A 17,034-nucleotide genomic window follows, 5' to 3' on the forward strand; every position below is an offset into this window, starting at 1 on the left:
ATGTGCCTGATCTATCCAGGACCTATTGTTGAGATTCATGTTATCTAAGACAATGTTATGATGCTGCAGTGTTCATTCATTGTATTGATATTGCAAGTATTAACAGATGCTGTATTTTGTGCTGTTTTCCCATAAGTTTTACCTCGTTTTAGTCATTAAATACGTTGGAGTTGGATGTTCACCCTGGCTCTGAAGGTTTATTAAAATGCATAGTTATCTACTCAGATAGTGGTGCAACGCAGCGCACAGCGAGGCCGAGACAGTTATACCAAATTCCATTATTCTGCACAAGTTGGAGTATATAAGGCAGGTGGATATCCAAATATTGGTGATGTCCCAAAAGCATAATACAATGCATTTTAAAAATCTATTTTCACAGCTTGGTTTATCCAAATGAAAAGCGTGTCTCGTGGAATGGTTTAATAAAGTGAGGATCAACTGTACGATCTCTTGAATTGTACCTAAAGGGGTTATTTTAGCAGCAAACTCATCGTGAATAATAAAAACCCTGCAGGGGAATTTTGATGTGCGTACCTTAACCTACAATGTTTGAAACTCATCATACTGCCAAAACTCGTACGGAACTAATGGTTCCATTACATGCATTGCAACTGTTTGGAAGCCATCACAGCTGCACACAATACACATAAAATATATTTCAATGTAGCACGTACCTTTATGCACAACTTAAGGTTGAGCATGTAACATCCCGTGAATGTTTCACATTTATGAAAAACACAAGATATTACTGCATTTATTCATATGTAAAATGTACTAACTTTTACCAGTGTTTTGACCAAAATTATGCTTGTGTTTATGTCGTTACATGTTGGTATTAATTTATTACATGCACATTCATGACATTTATGAGCTTTTGTGAAATTAGGGCACGTAATGTGTAATGCGCATGTTATGGCACACGGCTGTATATTACATGGTGCGTAGGAATCTGAAGATGAATTTGTACCAACATATGTCCATTCATACACGTGCATTCATAAGCAGTAGAACGGGTGCCTAGTGGCTTGCACAATTGCCTAAAATCACAGTAACTTGCACACATCGCCATATAATTGGGAAATTATATGATTAAAAATAACATTCGTTTCATCTTAAAATTACTCCCAGGTGATTGGCGACATAATGATAGCAAATTGACAGCAAGATCCAGCTAGTTGAACTTGAAAATAACATAGGGACACTTAATGTATGAAATGTATGAAATGTATGCCAATTATACAGAAAATATATGGCATATCCTCTGGGGGGGGGGAGCGGGTGGTGGCAAGGTATGTCAGCAGGTGGAACACCAGATGGTCCATCACATTCATATATTTTCATGGTATAATAAAGTAATGCATGTCAGCTTATGTTTTGCAATTTGACTAATTGAATAGAGAACATATTGTAAAGAAGGTGCAACCTTCACACTAAATTACAGTTCTTCAGTGAATACATGAATTGTGAGGAGGGGAATGCTGCAACGGAGGGACCAAACACAAATTCAGGTGTAATGGATATTCCTCTTCGAAAAGTTCAACAGACTATAATCTACACATTTAACTTATCCGATTTTATACTATAATAATGCACAAATACATTTGTCATATTTCTGACTCATTAACAATTAATATGAGTGTATTTCTAGAATTATAGTATATAACCACATATTAATCACATATCTTGAACTGAGAGTGAACGAAACTGAAGCATATATGCATATAAATGTGGCATATTTCAGTTGTTAACTGTGCTTTGAAAACTAGACACTAAATGATCCAATTAACAAATAATAGACATGGAATTTCAAAATGAATAGCACTTTAAAACTGAAGTACCCGTAGTTATTTCAACTAACATGGCTCTCAGTAGAGCTGACAAATCAACCATATTTATACCCACGTAAAAATATTCCCCCAAAACCAGGTGCTATTTTCTTGTGCCGAGTAATTACCTCTGGGGTTACGTGATTGAGCTCTCCCTCATTTAAATCCCTGTGCAGCGGGATCTCAAATGCTAACTGCAGGAACAGACAAGAAACATCACATGCGGCGCATTGCACATTAATCCACATTGTTCTTTTGACCGAAAGACATGGACACATTTGATATATACTGAAGCTTGCGTGATCAAGCACTACCAGAATTGCATAGGACAAATATATTGCTATATTTTAATAATATACGCAGTGGGTAGAAACTTAGCAAAACAAATAATATAACATAAATAATATACATTTTAACGAGTTTTGCTTTTGTTTAGGAAAATGTGGTGTGCCTGTTTTCATATCTTGCACGTAAAATATATACTAAAAGTATTTAAACCATCAATATATAATATATACTTAATAGACGTTGAGTTCACACATTTGAATATGAATTTAACACGCGATATCATTGCAGACCCATTTTCAATTTGAATGTAACTTTTACGTAACAGCTCTTCAAAGATAATTCAAGCGTTTATCATAAAAAATTATGTAGTCTACCATTTACAGACTTCTAAACACAAATGTACGCAGTATTCATGGAGAAACCACATATTTGGCTAATCCTCCCCCCAAGTCATGTTTTTACAGACGAACATCACCTTCATTCCTTTACACTTCTCCTTGTTGGCTCTTCTCTCATTCCTGTTCTGCAGCAAGATTTTCCGATAGTCTTCTCTTGCTATGGGATCCTAAAATACAATGTGGTGTTACACCGCTCTGTCAGTGTGTGCTTTAGTTTGCTGTCCTTCCCCCACACCTCCAATTAGCACGGTTGGCTATATCACGGTGCGAAATAAGTCCAACATACATACAAGATACAACGAGTGACTACGTATGTTAAACTTGCTTTGTAACTATCACCAACTTGTCCTGGGCACAACAATATGCATGACTTAAGCAGAGAATAACTGTCAAGTACAATTCGTTTCACAAGAACAGATTACTAAGCACACTAACATGCAGAAATATACATTTTTAATTATGTGGCCTATGCCTTATGTGGCTACAGCAAATTGTTTCCTTAAAAATGAATGGCCTGTATGTAAACATTGTAGCGAACTATAGGGAAGTAATAAATACCTGCCATAATTGGGAACAAGGGGTTGAACCAAGCATTTGAAACTCTTCTCAATCAACAGGAAATGTCTAAATCACGTTTGCAAGCTGTCACTTGCATTTATGGGTAGACAATGTGTGCTACAGGATCAGGAAACTTTTACATTGGGACAATTGCAATGCAGAAGATGCACTTCCCATTCTGCCTTTTGTAAAACTTCAACCTTAGAGATCCATGCGAGAGGTTTACAATGCATGGGTTAGACGAATGTCGACCGTGTATGTTGATGTGCAGCAGACCCTGCAAGGTGTTCGCCTCACCTTCTCATAGTCGAGGTTCTTGGTTGCGTCAGCAGGTGGTGCTGCAGGTTGGGACTTCTTTTCACAGTGGTTCTCATAAACAGGAACCTTTAACACGATCGGAATCCAGGGCCATATTACAATCAGTGAAACTCGATGGGGAAGGTGGCGTCGAGAGTAAAAACTACAACTGAGTTTAACAAGCAGTAAAAACACAGTATTAAATTTTTTAGACTTAATTTAGCTATATTCCACCTATGAGAACTAAAAATATTGACGACTGTCATGTGACAGACATTACTATCTCTGAATCAATAGCACTGTTTTATTGTGACATGAGCAAGTGAATTACCATGACCAGTACAGCCAAACGAGGATCAGGGGCATACCAACGACTGAGTGCATATATGTACATGCAGTATTGAACAACTGTGTTCTGTTTTGTGATTTTTTTTATTTACGTAAGAGCTTCTCACTTTGTTCCATCAGCCAAAGTTACTGGTCATGCCCTCGTTAGTGACACCTCCGTGAGCCATACCTCTTGCTTGTCACGATTGCGAGATGCCCAGGGATTCCCCCTCTCTTGGCCCTTCCCACCTGGTCCCATGCCAGCTGGCACGAGTCGCCAGCGGTCGCCTTCGCCTGATGCCGGTCGAATGCCCTGAGGTGGGCGCAGCATCACTATCACCACTATGACCATTCTTTAGCTTCCGCAATTCCCTTCAGTGTTTTAAAATAACAAATCAACTTGTACACCTGTGTAAATCGGCCAACATTATTAAATAATAATTTGTAAAAGTGTCCTTTCGTTCATAAAAGCTATTGTAATAGTTAGTCTTTTACTGTTTTGTTTACCCAGGTGAAGTATTTTATAACTTTACAAACAAACTCTTTGGGTCTTTCGGTAAAGTAATTTCTTTAATTTATTTGCATTTTTTTCATAATTTTTTTCATAATTTTTCTATCTACGTGACTTTACCGAAAGACCCAAAGAGTATGAATTCCTGCAGTCACGAAAGCTTTAAGTCAAGATTTACAAACAAAATTGATGGATAAGTGTGCAAGTTCATGAAGTTTATCAAAACCAATTAGTGTGAAATGGACTGACCATTCGTTCAACCTGGTCTTGCATTCCTCAATAAAGTATCTCTAATTATGCATTAAGAGTTACTTTGTAGTTAGCAAATTAAATTAGGAATGTGATTAGCAAGATAAATTTTATATATGACTCATTATTTTTTCAGATGACAGACTTTATCTTTACAAAATTCCCTAGCTATATATATAGCATGCTCATTAGAATTGGTGTTTTTTCCCTATTTTAATGGAGTGTTTATAATAGATATGCTATCATGTGAACCCTTTACCTTCAATGCAAATATCTCTGTACAATGAAAAATGATGTTTATATTACAACAAAAATATTTAATTGGCTTTAAAATATGCTCTTTTTTAAGTCCACTGTGAAAGTGAAAAGCACTGCTGACTGTTGAACACATTTTAGAAATCCTTTGAGATATACATGAGCTAGAAAATAAAGTATGCAATAGTTGTGGTATACTGTACTTGCATGTATGAACATCATATGGACCCATACCACCATGGTGAACTATATGGCACCTTTTCTAAAGTATACCCAATTATTTAGTTTTTAGTACAGCAGCAGTGCATTAATGAGTTAAAATCCTGTTTTGGCGAAGTGACAGCACGATGTGGCTCATGTTGTACACCTATGTCTAGAACAGCCATAAATCTCCCATTTAAAACACAACTGCACTCATTAAAAGTACCTTAGTTTTTTTTTAAAGAAGGCAAGGGACATTGCTTGTTCTCATGTACATGTGCTGTAAATCAAAGGTGTTCATTACGCGGTAGTTCTAAAGCTCATGTGCCGCTACGGTGCCTGCTTGCTGTTCTATAAAGGCGCAAACCAATTACGGGGCAACATGAAAAATGAGTGTCTATGGCAGCAAAATCAAAACAAAGGCCCTCGGAGGTAAAAACGTAACCCCCAACTTGATAAACAGGGTTGGGTAAATTGACGACACACAGAATAAGAAACATAGGCCACAAACCGACCTGGGGGCACCAGCAACATATTTACGATATATTCTTCACTTGCAGTTTTAAACGAACATGGATACAAATATAAATTTTGACAAAGAGACGACTGTATATATATTTAACTATGGCTGCATCAATAAGAGGTGACTAAAATAGACATAACCCATCCAAAGATGTATATTAGACACGTGTGTGTATAACATACGCTTCATTTTGTTTAAATAGTTGCTGTGAAATACTGCATTAGAATTTACATTTACGTACGGTATTAACATGTTTGAAATAGAATTTCCTTCATCATCATAGTTAACCTATAAAGTATATTACTGTATTAGCATTGAACTCCTGTTCAACCACAATCTCCCATATTTAAGAGGATTGCACTATTTTAATCAGCATTACTCATAATTACAAGAAAGTATTAGCGTTTTAATTACACATAGTTCATCAAACGCTGTGTGTACTCAGATCGCCCATGAAATAGAATATTATATATAAATGGGCTCTTCGCCTGCTTCGAAGGATATGGTCCAATGCACTTCAATTCAAAAGTGCCAATCTCCATAAAGTACTTGCTTTGTATTCACATGTGTCCCTCACTCACATACCAGCTGTTTTTCCACTCTCAGCTTGTTCCGGCAGGCCTCCTGTTTCCGCAAGAGATACTCCTCTTGGCAGAAATCAGCCAGTTTCATTTGCAGTCTCTCGTGCTCCCTAGAATCGCACAGAGCTATTTAATTGAGTTACTCACAACATAACTATTATTCCTTTTGACAAGTGTTAATTGAAACATACAATTACATTACATGAAAACCAAAGTGTTTCCACAACACTCTTCTCCAACGGTGGTCACGAGCCAGTGGTGAAACTTTCCCATCCCTACAGTGAGGGCCATTCTCACCATGACATATGTAAAATGTAAAGCAATAACAGCAAGAAACAAATCATTAGTATGTATTGGGTACTGCCTTTGTTATCTACCAGGCCATGTAAAGTGGCAATGGTAATTGGTGCAATATCAATAGCTTAAATGTACAGATGGGCAGTTCAATGTACCTTGTCGTTATACAATGCAGAAATGCTATTAAACTATTTGACATGTATTGCTTTGTGGAAGATTAGTGCAAGGGGATTCGCTCTTACCTAGGCAGACAGGTCTTTAGTCCCAAAATTACATGTAAATAAGTGGGTAGTTTTGCAAATTTGGCATAATAACCCCCACAAGAGTACATATCTGCTCAAGGTCCAGGAATCTTTGAGTAGTCCACAAAATTACTGCTCAACAATATTTCACTACTTTTTTAATTTCAGGTGATTTTTCCTACATGTTTGCCTTAAATGTAACCAAATATGATGACAATTATAATTTAAATTGACATTGTCCAAACATATCTGAAGATACTTTACAGGAGACTGAAGTTATAATGATCGTTAAAATACACAAATATTTCCAATGGTCGAAGACAGTACGATACATAAAACAAGTGATTATAAGCAAAATTTCATCAGCAGAGGAGTAAGATTTTGAATGAAACAAGAGCAATATATAACTAACTAAAATGTATCTAATTGTACAAGTGAATAAAGTCCTCTACATATAACTCCAAAAAATAAAGTTGGACAAATGTTAGAGGATTTAACACGTATGCTTTCGCGACCAATATCATCCATAAGAGGTTTTTTTGGGTTAGATCGGGTGAATATTAATGTTTGTCACGTAAACGGAACATGCCAATTCGTTACTAGTACGGCATACCGGTGTGTTGGAGAGTAAATCCAATTGTAAATGTTGTGGCTGTGTCGGGTGGTGGCGGGCTTAAGGACACATTTATATTTACGCGATTTAAGCCAAAAAACCTCATTATGGATAATATTAGACGCAAAAGCCTACGTGTTAAGAAGTGCACTTATTTATTTTCACTTTAGATGGGTGGCTATTATTGTCATCTTAACATTTTTGTTACAATAAATAGTGTATTTAGTCATGTATTTATATCCAGAATAGCATCAATGAATCTCATGACCTGCTTTCAAGAGTTCCACAATCGTATGTTTAATACATTCCGAAATGAGTAATTATGCACGTGGGAAGAAAACGGAGTACTCGGAGAATGCTCACGTATACGAGGTTACAGCACTCAAGAAAGAACGACATCGGTAAGCAACCTACCTGCTGTGCTGCCATCTACTGGCCAACTTTTACTTGTGCAGATTTTTGAGTCTCATGCACTTGTGATGATGTGCGTGCATGTTCCATCAACTGTACCCAGCTATATTGTGCCACTGCTTCACGTTTACCGTCCAGGAGGGTCTTGCTCTCGTGGGCCCCACTCAACGCACGGGGGACGCTGCTGCTGCAGCAGATCCAGCTGTGCGTGGTAGTAGGCGTATTTGGCCCGTTGGCCATCCGTCGGCGGAGAGTCCACTCTCTCAGTAAATGGTTTGCATCGGGCTTCCATCGCCTGGGCGGCCAATACATTTCGCTTTGGCAACAACAACAACAAAAGTGATTTCTTGCTCAAATTAACATGGAAATGGTACTCATCTCCTGTTTATCGCCCTAAGCCAGTGGTCAACGTTCCTCATTCCTATGGCAGGGGCTGGTCGATTTATAAGGCAGGCATTGTTGCCTTCCCCAGATGTGGGGCCCAGAGAGATTATGGACTGATTTAACCCCTAACAAGGATTTGAATTCACAACCATCCAATTTCAAGCTGCTCGAACTATTCCTTAGCCACCAGGCATGTTGCTTCGGCATCACCTGTACAATATACTGTAAATCCTCTCAAAGCCAGACTCGTGGAATTCAGAATTTGGGATGAGCTGGAAAGACTACCAGAAAATAATGAAATAAATTACACCAAAATAATCCAACTGAAAAACTGTTGGCACGCTAATTACGCTGTGGAGGGGGGATATGGTGTTCTGCTGTCCATCTGCATCCAGATGGACGGGAGGAAATCCATTAAAATACATTACTTTTACCTGTGAACTGAGCTGATTGAAGTTGGTTGCAGCTTGTGGCCTCAGTTTATAAAGGGCAGGCAACTTTACCTCAAGCATCCCAGTTTTAGGCAACATTTGCAGGTAGTTTGATTTTATTATGTAATGATGATGGAGGTGGCTTAGTTAGCGCTGGCTATGCCAAAAAACAGAATGCCATCTATGTATGTATGTTGAACTTCTTTCGGACCATATATAACTAACCTTTCTAATCAGAGATTAGCTTCCAAAAAACGAGGACAATTGTTTGGCAACAACCTAGCACTACGTACTTTGTTTTCTCATTGTTATTATCAATTAGGTACCTCTATATGTAATTTGAAAAATGGAAAACCCGAGGTCGCTTTTTTGCACTGTATATCGTTAAAAATAAACAGTAATGCGATGCAAACAAAAATGCATCAAAGGAAACCAGGATGGAAGAGCCATAGAGATCTTGGTCAGAATACCTTCGCTTGAGCAGAGGGAGGCAAGGGAGGGTTGATGCCAGCATGAGACCACGGTGGCCTCTGCTTCCTCACAGCAGGGGACACCGCCCTGTCTGCTACCACCTTCCTGGGCACCTGGGCCACTGAAGGATTGGCACGAGGAGCTTTTCCTGCTGAAATTTGAATCAAAACATTGATTACATAATTACATTTGATCTATTGTCATTGACATACATGCAGCGGTTCTCAGTACTGCTTAGAAGTTTAGAAACTGCAACAATCCAGTGAGCAATTGATAGGTATGTCACATATATAAACAAAATTCCAGGTAAGGAACATGTTGAGGCTAAATTTCTTGTTGTAACTGAAGTGGGATTTACCAAAGACTTTGACGTTTTTGTTTACTCTTTATAAGGAACAAATGAAAGCCGAGGACAAGACTTTAACCTAACGTTTCAAACAAAAGATGACTTCTTTTAAAATCATGATACCCTATAGATACACTATACCCTATAGGTACACTACACCTTATAGGTACACTATAGGGTATCAGGTTATCTATATTTATATTGTGTACCGAAATATGATGCATTATGCAACAAGTTACATAACTGTTTCATTATTTAAAAACAAATATGCTTGTTGAATATTTAAATGTTAATTGTGCGATTTTCATTACGTTAAGAAATACATTTTCCTATTCTTTGTGGCATATCCTAAAAACTCAAACCTCTGGGTTAAGTACTGTGCATTGCATTCATTACAGACGTAACAGCAATCAACATTTAGTAATTATCTTCCACGTACATGGTATTATCAATGATCATGATGAATGCATTGTAAGACATTAATAGCCTTTGAGCATTTACGTGTGAACTAGGTGCGTAAACACTTTTACACTTGAATTGTGGCTTCACAATGTCGGTGTCACAGTACATGTGAGCTTTGCCTTGTTGTGCCAATTTTGCTCGTTGCCCAGACACAGCCTTCTTGCTGTGTATCACAGTGTGACTGAACTCTTCATTGTATAGCTGCAAATCGCACACACGCACGAATATTCACCAAGCATTAATATGCAGTGTGCATAGTGCGGAGAGCAATTTTACACACTAAAAATGTGACATGCATTCATGTGCAAATTACAATGCCTTAAAGTAACTGGTAGGTTATTTACATATGCTAATAGCCTATAGTGATGTAATGAAGTAACGCGACATGATTTGCATCACTGATGAATTCATTACATTTTACCCACCATATGTTTGTAAAATAATAGTTTGTTGCTTGTATTGCAATATTTACTATCAGTATAACATGTTCCATTGAATGAATGTTTTATGCCTGTCTATCTTAATGTCCTCCTAGAATTCTGATTAAATTATATATTTCAATAATGTTTTATAACTATTGCATACAAAATTTCTAGATTACAAACAAATACAGATTAATAAGCATATAATATATTAACTACATGTACAATACATATCAACAGGATGCACATGTAAGTGACATTCAAATAAAAATGCTTATTTCAATGTTCTTAGAAAAATATTAGTATGCTGCACTTTTGGTAAACACAAAAACATGGTTTATCCTAACCTAATACTAACCTGCAACTATACAACAATGCATATTATGGTAAAGTGTTTGCATAACCTGTTACTAGATCTACATGCAAGGCAGGCAGAGAAAACACAGCTCTGTGGGATAATCTGCAAAAAAGACTTTGCTCCAGCGCTATACAGCGTAGACAATTGACTTAGAGCCACAGTAGCGTACTGGACTACCAATGTAACGGTACAAAATGTAGCAAGCACTGTTGTACATTTAGGGTAGTAAATAACCTGAAAGAGATATATTTCACCATGTAAAACTATGACAACATTTTTCGTCTCCCAGGTTATTGGCCTTTTGGACGGATGTTTTCCAGCAGCCCTTATGTGAGCAGCAAAACCCTGAACTGATTTCAACTTTCTAAGTATCATCAGCATTGTGTGTTCTGTAAGCACACCTCTGGTCCCAGAAACTTCTGGATGCGGCTGGAAAGGAAGCATTTGCACAAGATAGTGTTGATTGAGGGTCTGTCCCGAGGGTTTGTCTTGAGCATCTGGGCCAGCACGCTGCGGATATCATAGGAGTATCGGGATGACAGGGGCTTGTAGGAGCCCTGGCAAATTTTCATCACCAGGTGGCGGAGACTGTTGCCCTCAAACTGAGTGCAAGTGAGAGAAACGCAAAAGAACAAAGAATACGATATACAAATGACAATGATGTTTTTAATGTAATGGAGACCTATCTGAAATAGGAATCCTACTGACACTAAATAGTGACAAATTACTTACGCAGAAAGTTTATTCTGCCAAAATGTGGTTTAAAGGGTGCGAGGGACACCCGCTTGTGGGTATCTCATCATGCCATGCCCCTGCCGTGAGCTCTCCCCTCCCCCCCTCACACACCTCTCCCCAATAGCACGCACCTATCTGGTGTATGGTTTTGAACTGGGGCACCCATCATATATTCGGCTTTTGGAAACAGGTATCGCAGATATACAGCGACGTGGGACAAAAAGCTGAATGACAATAATATGAATAATTTGAATGTATGTAGTGCCGTAACTCCAAATACTCCACTTATAAGGTCAAAGGTCAATTTTTTTGGGAATTTTGACCTCATTCTCATACACTACATATCTTAAGCTTTAAAAAGATACCTCGTTGATTGTAATTGGTGCGGCAGTCTAGGAGCCCTCCATACATAAATCCATCCATACAGATTAGCTACTTATTTTATAAATATAGACGTAATCCTATTAGCATTTTTTTCCCTTTACTATATAATGTATGTAGATCCAAATGATGTCCCTGCAAATTAGCATAAGACAATGCTAATTTCCTGAAACAGTAATGGAAATTCGACGTACAGTATCTATAGAGCGGGGGGGGGCAATCTTTTCAGTTCCGTTCCACAAACTGATAAGACATTTATAATTATTAGTACACTACCAAAAATATGGTGGCATTGTTTTCAACAAAGTTAAATAAAACCATCCACATGCATTACTTTTCATAATAATTTCGAGCACTTTGTTAATCCACTGTTGGATGAAGGCCTCCCTCCATGATGTCGCCCATGAGAGTTGTTTGACCAAATTTAATCACACTGGTCAATGCGAGTTAGTGAAAGAGCGGCATTGGGGGTGGCCTGGAATGGCACAGATAACACTCACCATTGATGACAGCCATAGTCACAAATATAAATCCAGCTGACAGCTTCATAGCGCAGTTTGCTAACCACTGTATGACTGACCCACCCCATTATTTTTGCATACGAATAATTTTCTAACACAAATGCACCATCATATTAGATCAATAGTACATAAACATGTGGCATTCTATTCGGCGTACTGTTAGATATTTGCTCAGTTAGTATTCTTCAATCGTGCAAGAGTGCGATGTAAAGCGGTATTGTGCATACGTACAGGGTGGTTCAGCGTGCACAGTTCATATAGAACACAGCCCAGAGACCAGATGTCACTGCAAGTCAAACAACACGATGTCACTTCATGCACAGTTTTAATACACACGTGTCGACTGAACTATTCGTTCTTCATTCACAAGAGGTGCATAATTGCCGGTTCAAAAACATAAAATAATTATCCTAAAATGTGCACAACGTATGTGGTGGCACAGGCAAGTTGGAGAGCTCATGTTAAGCCAAGCAGAACATTCCCGTGTATATTATGGCTGGCACACGAACTACACAACTGGAGAGGAATTCACAAAGATCACAAGGAGCAGTGACTGGTGGGAAACTCTCGATTTGTGCAGCCTCAGTGTAAACCCACTTGTGAGATTTGGTACACTTACCATCCCTGCACCAAAACGTGTGCCGATCGATTTAATTATGGTTCCTAATAGACGCTTGAGTAACCAGTGATAGATTTAAGATAGCAATAGTAAAGTGCAACTATGTACCAAAACAATATAGGTAAACAATATAAAACATTTAAATATAGAAAGCTTAATAGAAAAAAATGGATATACTTCAAGTAACCTAATTTTTCCCACTCTTTTATTAGCCTCTTGGTTTGAGGACTTGCCTTTTATTGTTGTAGGGGCAGTTTTCACAGATTTCTGGCGAGAGGTAGTAAGGGGTACCTATGCACGTGCGTGCGAGCTCCATTGTGCTGCAGGGGAAACGTAAAACCAGAACATTAATAAATTACTCGGACTAAGCCTCCCTAACAAGAACAACACGAGCAGCAATGCACATTCAAAAACATGCTGAAGCGGAAACATTGCCCAGTATTATTTAGTGACATTTTGTGTGTGAACAGATATTTCCATAATTAAACGTGCAGTATCCTATTTAATTAGCTGGCACTGTTAAAAATCAGAATAACAGCTGTTTTATCACAATGCACAAATATTGTTGAAATAGCACTAGTGATATATCCATTTTAAATATTACTTCTTTATAATTAGGGTCAGAATACTGAACAATCTTCGTTTTCCCTTTGGATTGACAAATTTAATACACATCCTTTGCACTGGCATGGTGCTGGGCACCCACCTCCTCGTGTACCGTTCCGGCCTTCATAGGTGTTTGCTAACAACACTTGCCCCAGCAGTCTATTAAAGCCTCTATGGGGCATCGTTGTCTTTGCATTGCATGTCAGTATATGCACTAATTTCTTTTTTGTATGCACACTCTATTTAGTGTAATACATGCGTCAGCACAATAGTATACGTATGTTAATGCATTGACACAACTTCAAGCACCATATCACAACAAGCAGATGTCTAAATAAACAAGCACAAATATATTACGACTCATTACAACGAACATGATTTTTTATTGTCTTTTTATGCTAAGTACAGAATCCCCATCGGCTGTTGGTTATCAGACACACATATTCTGTATCTGTGTATAACATTACTAGCGAGTCTTTGTTTGATAAGCCACACATAAAGTCACTAAATGTGTACTATGCTACTAAAATAGCATTTGTGTTCAGGAAGCAAACACAAGAAAAAGTGTGCAATAAATAGAAGTGTACAACAGTTATGTGATTGCTATACTTAGTGAGAATCCGGGCGATTCCAAAGTCCCCAAGCTTGATGGATGATTTGTTGTTGGTAAGGAAGATATTCTGGAAAGAATTAAAATAATTAAAATATAGGTTTGTCTCAATTATTACAATGATGATAGTAAGATCTTGACTTAAAGCTTTCGTGACTGCAGGAATTCATCTTCTTTGGGTCTTTCGGTAAAGTCACGTAGTTAGAAAAATAAAATCACGACGTTTCGATCGCAACACAAGCAATCGTCTTCAGGTGAAAAGATACAGCAGGCCGACTGCTATTTCTTCCTGCCCAGCAGTCGGCCTGCTGTATTTTTTCACCTGAAGACGATTGCTTGTGTTGCGATCGAAACGTCGTGATTTATTATTTTTCTATCTACGTGACTTTACCGAAAGACCCAAAGAGGATGATAGTAATGTCGGTTTTTAAAACAAAAATACTCATACATAATAAGACGACCATATTACGTGATACTGTTTTGGCATTTAATAATAGTGTGAGGATACAGTCAAAGCATATCTGCCATACGTTAGGTTATATTTGAAACGTCATCTTTATGCAAATTGCAGCAAGTGCAGCATATTATGGGGAGACGAGCAAGAATATAAATACTGAGCCCCTGTACATCATTGACATGCTGTTATTAAAATAATTTGTCCTCCCATCTTATAAGAGCCAAGAGGCGAGGCGAGGTGCGGTGCCTGATGCCGTGATAATTTACACTGCGTGAACTGTTACCGGTGGGGTTAAGTTTGATGAAATGGCGATGTGCAATGCACGATTCATGATGCATTAGGACAACTTGCACACACTGTGCATTCTTATCCTACCCTACAGTGTCTTGTAACCTAGGGGTTCATTGCATAACAATAATACTTCTTCAAATTGTGTATATTTCTTGATACGTGTATGTACTTTATGTGCATATGTATGTACTGTGTACATATGAGGGATGTATATTGATTACAATATGTATCGTACAGGTGGTTGTATAAGCATCTCTTGAAATATAACCTGACCAAACACTTTGCAGCAGTAGTAATGGACCGTTATGTAATGTTAGTACAGCAGTAGCAATAATGCATCACTACAGAAAATGAATTCAGGCATTGATTAAGCAATGATATGGTAGGTTAATAAAGGGTGAAAAAACTAATTTTATGAGTTGCATTGACATTACCTGTGCTTTTATGTCTCTGTGGAGCACTTTACGATCATGAATATGTTTAACGGCCAAGCAGATTTGAACAAACCAGTTCAATACCTGTGTATGGGGAGAAAAACACATTACAATAAAAAGTACAATAACTGTTCTACCTTGCACTGATGACAGAATATAATAAATATATGATGGTGCTAGGTGGAATGCACTTTTTTTAGACTCATTTACAGTGAGAGAAAAAAGTGTTTGATCCCCTGCTGATTTTGTACGTTTGCCCACTGACAAAGAAATGATCAGTCTATAATTTTAATGGTAGGTTTATTTGAACAGTGAGAGACAGAATAACAACAAAAAAATCCAGAAAAATGCACGTCAAAAATGTTATAAATTGATTTGCATTTTAATGAGGGAAATAAGTATTTGACCCCTCTGCAAAACATGACTTAGTACTTGGTGGCAAAACCCTTGTTGGCAATCACAGAGGTCAGACGTTTCTTGTAGTTGGCCACCAGGTTTGCACACATCTCAGGAGGGATTTTGTCCCACTCCTCTTTGCAGATCTTCTCCCAGTCATTAAGGTTTTGAGGATGACGTTTGGCAACTCGAACCTTCAGCTCCCTCCACAGATTTTATATGGGATTAAAGTCTGGAGACTGGCTAGGCCACTCCAGGACCTTAATGTGCTTCTTCTTGAGCCACTCCTTTGTTGCCTTGGCCATGTGTTTTGGGTCATTGTCATGCTGGAATACCCATCCACGACCCATTTTCAATGCCCTGGCTGAGGGAAGGAGGTTCTCACCTAAGATTTGACGGTACATGGCCCCGTCCATCGTCCCTTTGATGCGGTGAAGTTGTCCTGTCCCCTTAGCAGAAAAACACCCCCAAGCATAATGTTTACACCTCCATGTTTGACGGTGGGGATGGTGTTCTTGGGGTCATAGGCAGCATTCCTCCTCCTCCAAACACAGCGAGTTGAGTTGATGCCAAAGAGCTCCATTTTGGTCTCATCTGACCACAACACTTTCACCCAGTTGTCCTCTGAATCATTCAGATGTTCATTGGCAAACTTCAGACGGGCATGTATATGTGCTTTCTTGAGCAGGGGGACCTTGCGGGCGCTGCAGGATTTCAGTCCTTCACGGCGTAGTGTGTTACCAACTGTTTTCTTGGTGACTATGGTTCCAGCTGCCTTGAGATCATTGACAAGATCCTCCCGTGTAGTTCTGGGCCGATTCCTCACCGTCCTCATGATCATTGCAACTCCACGAGGTGAGATCTTGCATGGAGTCCCAGGCCGAGGGAGATTGACAGTTCTTTTGTGTTTCTTCCATTTGCGAATAATCGCACCAACTGCTGTCACCTTCTCACCAAGCTGCTTGGCGATGGTCTTGTAGCCCATTCCAGCCTTGTGTAGGTTTACAATCTTGTCCCTGACATCCTTGGAGAGATCTTTGGTCTTGGCCATGGTGGAAAGTTTGGAATCTGATTGATTGATTGCTTCTGTAAACAGGTGTCTTTTATACAGGTAACAAGCTGAGATTAGAAGCACTCCCTTTAAGAGTGTGCTCCTAATCTCAGCTCGTTACCTGTATAAAAGACACCTGGGAGCCAGAAATCTTTCTCATTGAGAGGGGGTCAAATACTTATTTCCCTCATTAAAATGCAACCAATTTATAACATTTTTGACATGCGTTTTTCTGGATTTTGTTGTTGTTATTCTGTCTCTCATTGTTCAAATAAACCTACCATTAAAATTATAGACTGATCATTTCTTTGTCAGTGGGCAAACTTACAAAATCAGCAGGGGATCAAATACTTTCACTGTATTATGCATTAAGAAATGGCATGTTTCTTTTATCGGATAGTATCCCCAGTCCAAAAATGAAATACTGAACATTTTTATTAATCTACCTTTGCCTGCAGTCACGAAAGCTTTAAGTCAAGATT

General features: G+C 38.5%; 1 protein-coding gene across 3 annotated transcripts in view; it reads right to left on the reverse strand.

Annotated features, from left to right (window-relative positions):
• LOC133350095 (serine/threonine-protein kinase Nek5-like) overlaps nt 1-17,034 on the reverse strand; it is a 34,332-nt gene that overhangs the window by 7,415 nt on the left and 9,883 nt on the right. The window contains exons 5-17 of one of the 3 annotated variants that reach the window (XM_061564108.1): nt 15,106-15,189; nt 13,923-13,993; nt 12,941-13,027; nt 12,320-12,374; nt 10,853-11,053; nt 9,740-9,872; nt 8,863-9,014; nt 7,709-7,893; nt 6,019-6,124; nt 3,885-4,007; nt 3,368-3,454; nt 2,590-2,679; nt 1,955-2,020 (exon numbers count right to left, since the gene is read on the reverse strand). In XM_061564108.1, the coding sequence (XP_061420092.1) occupies nt 1,955-2,020; nt 2,590-2,679; nt 3,368-3,454; nt 3,885-4,007; nt 6,019-6,124; nt 7,709-7,893; nt 8,863-9,014; nt 9,740-9,872; nt 10,853-11,053; nt 12,320-12,374; nt 12,941-13,027; nt 13,923-13,993; nt 15,106-15,189 (1,440 nt within the window). The remainder of the gene's footprint in view (nt 1-1,954; nt 2,021-2,589; nt 2,680-3,367; nt 3,455-3,884; nt 4,008-6,018; nt 6,125-7,708; nt 7,894-8,862; nt 9,015-9,739; nt 9,873-10,852; nt 11,054-12,319; nt 12,375-12,940; nt 13,028-13,922; nt 13,994-15,105; nt 15,190-17,034) is intronic. The other 2 variants (XM_061564110.1, XM_061564109.1) reach the window with 2 other exon arrangements.

The sequence above is a fragment of the Lethenteron reissneri genome, chromosome 32 (assembly GCF_015708825.2).
Source record: "Lethenteron reissneri isolate LAM-NWPU_2019-01 chromosome 32, ASM1570882v1, whole genome shotgun sequence".
NCBI classification, from domain to species: Eukaryota; Metazoa; Chordata; class Hyperoartia; order Petromyzontiformes; family Petromyzontidae; genus Lethenteron; species Lethenteron reissneri.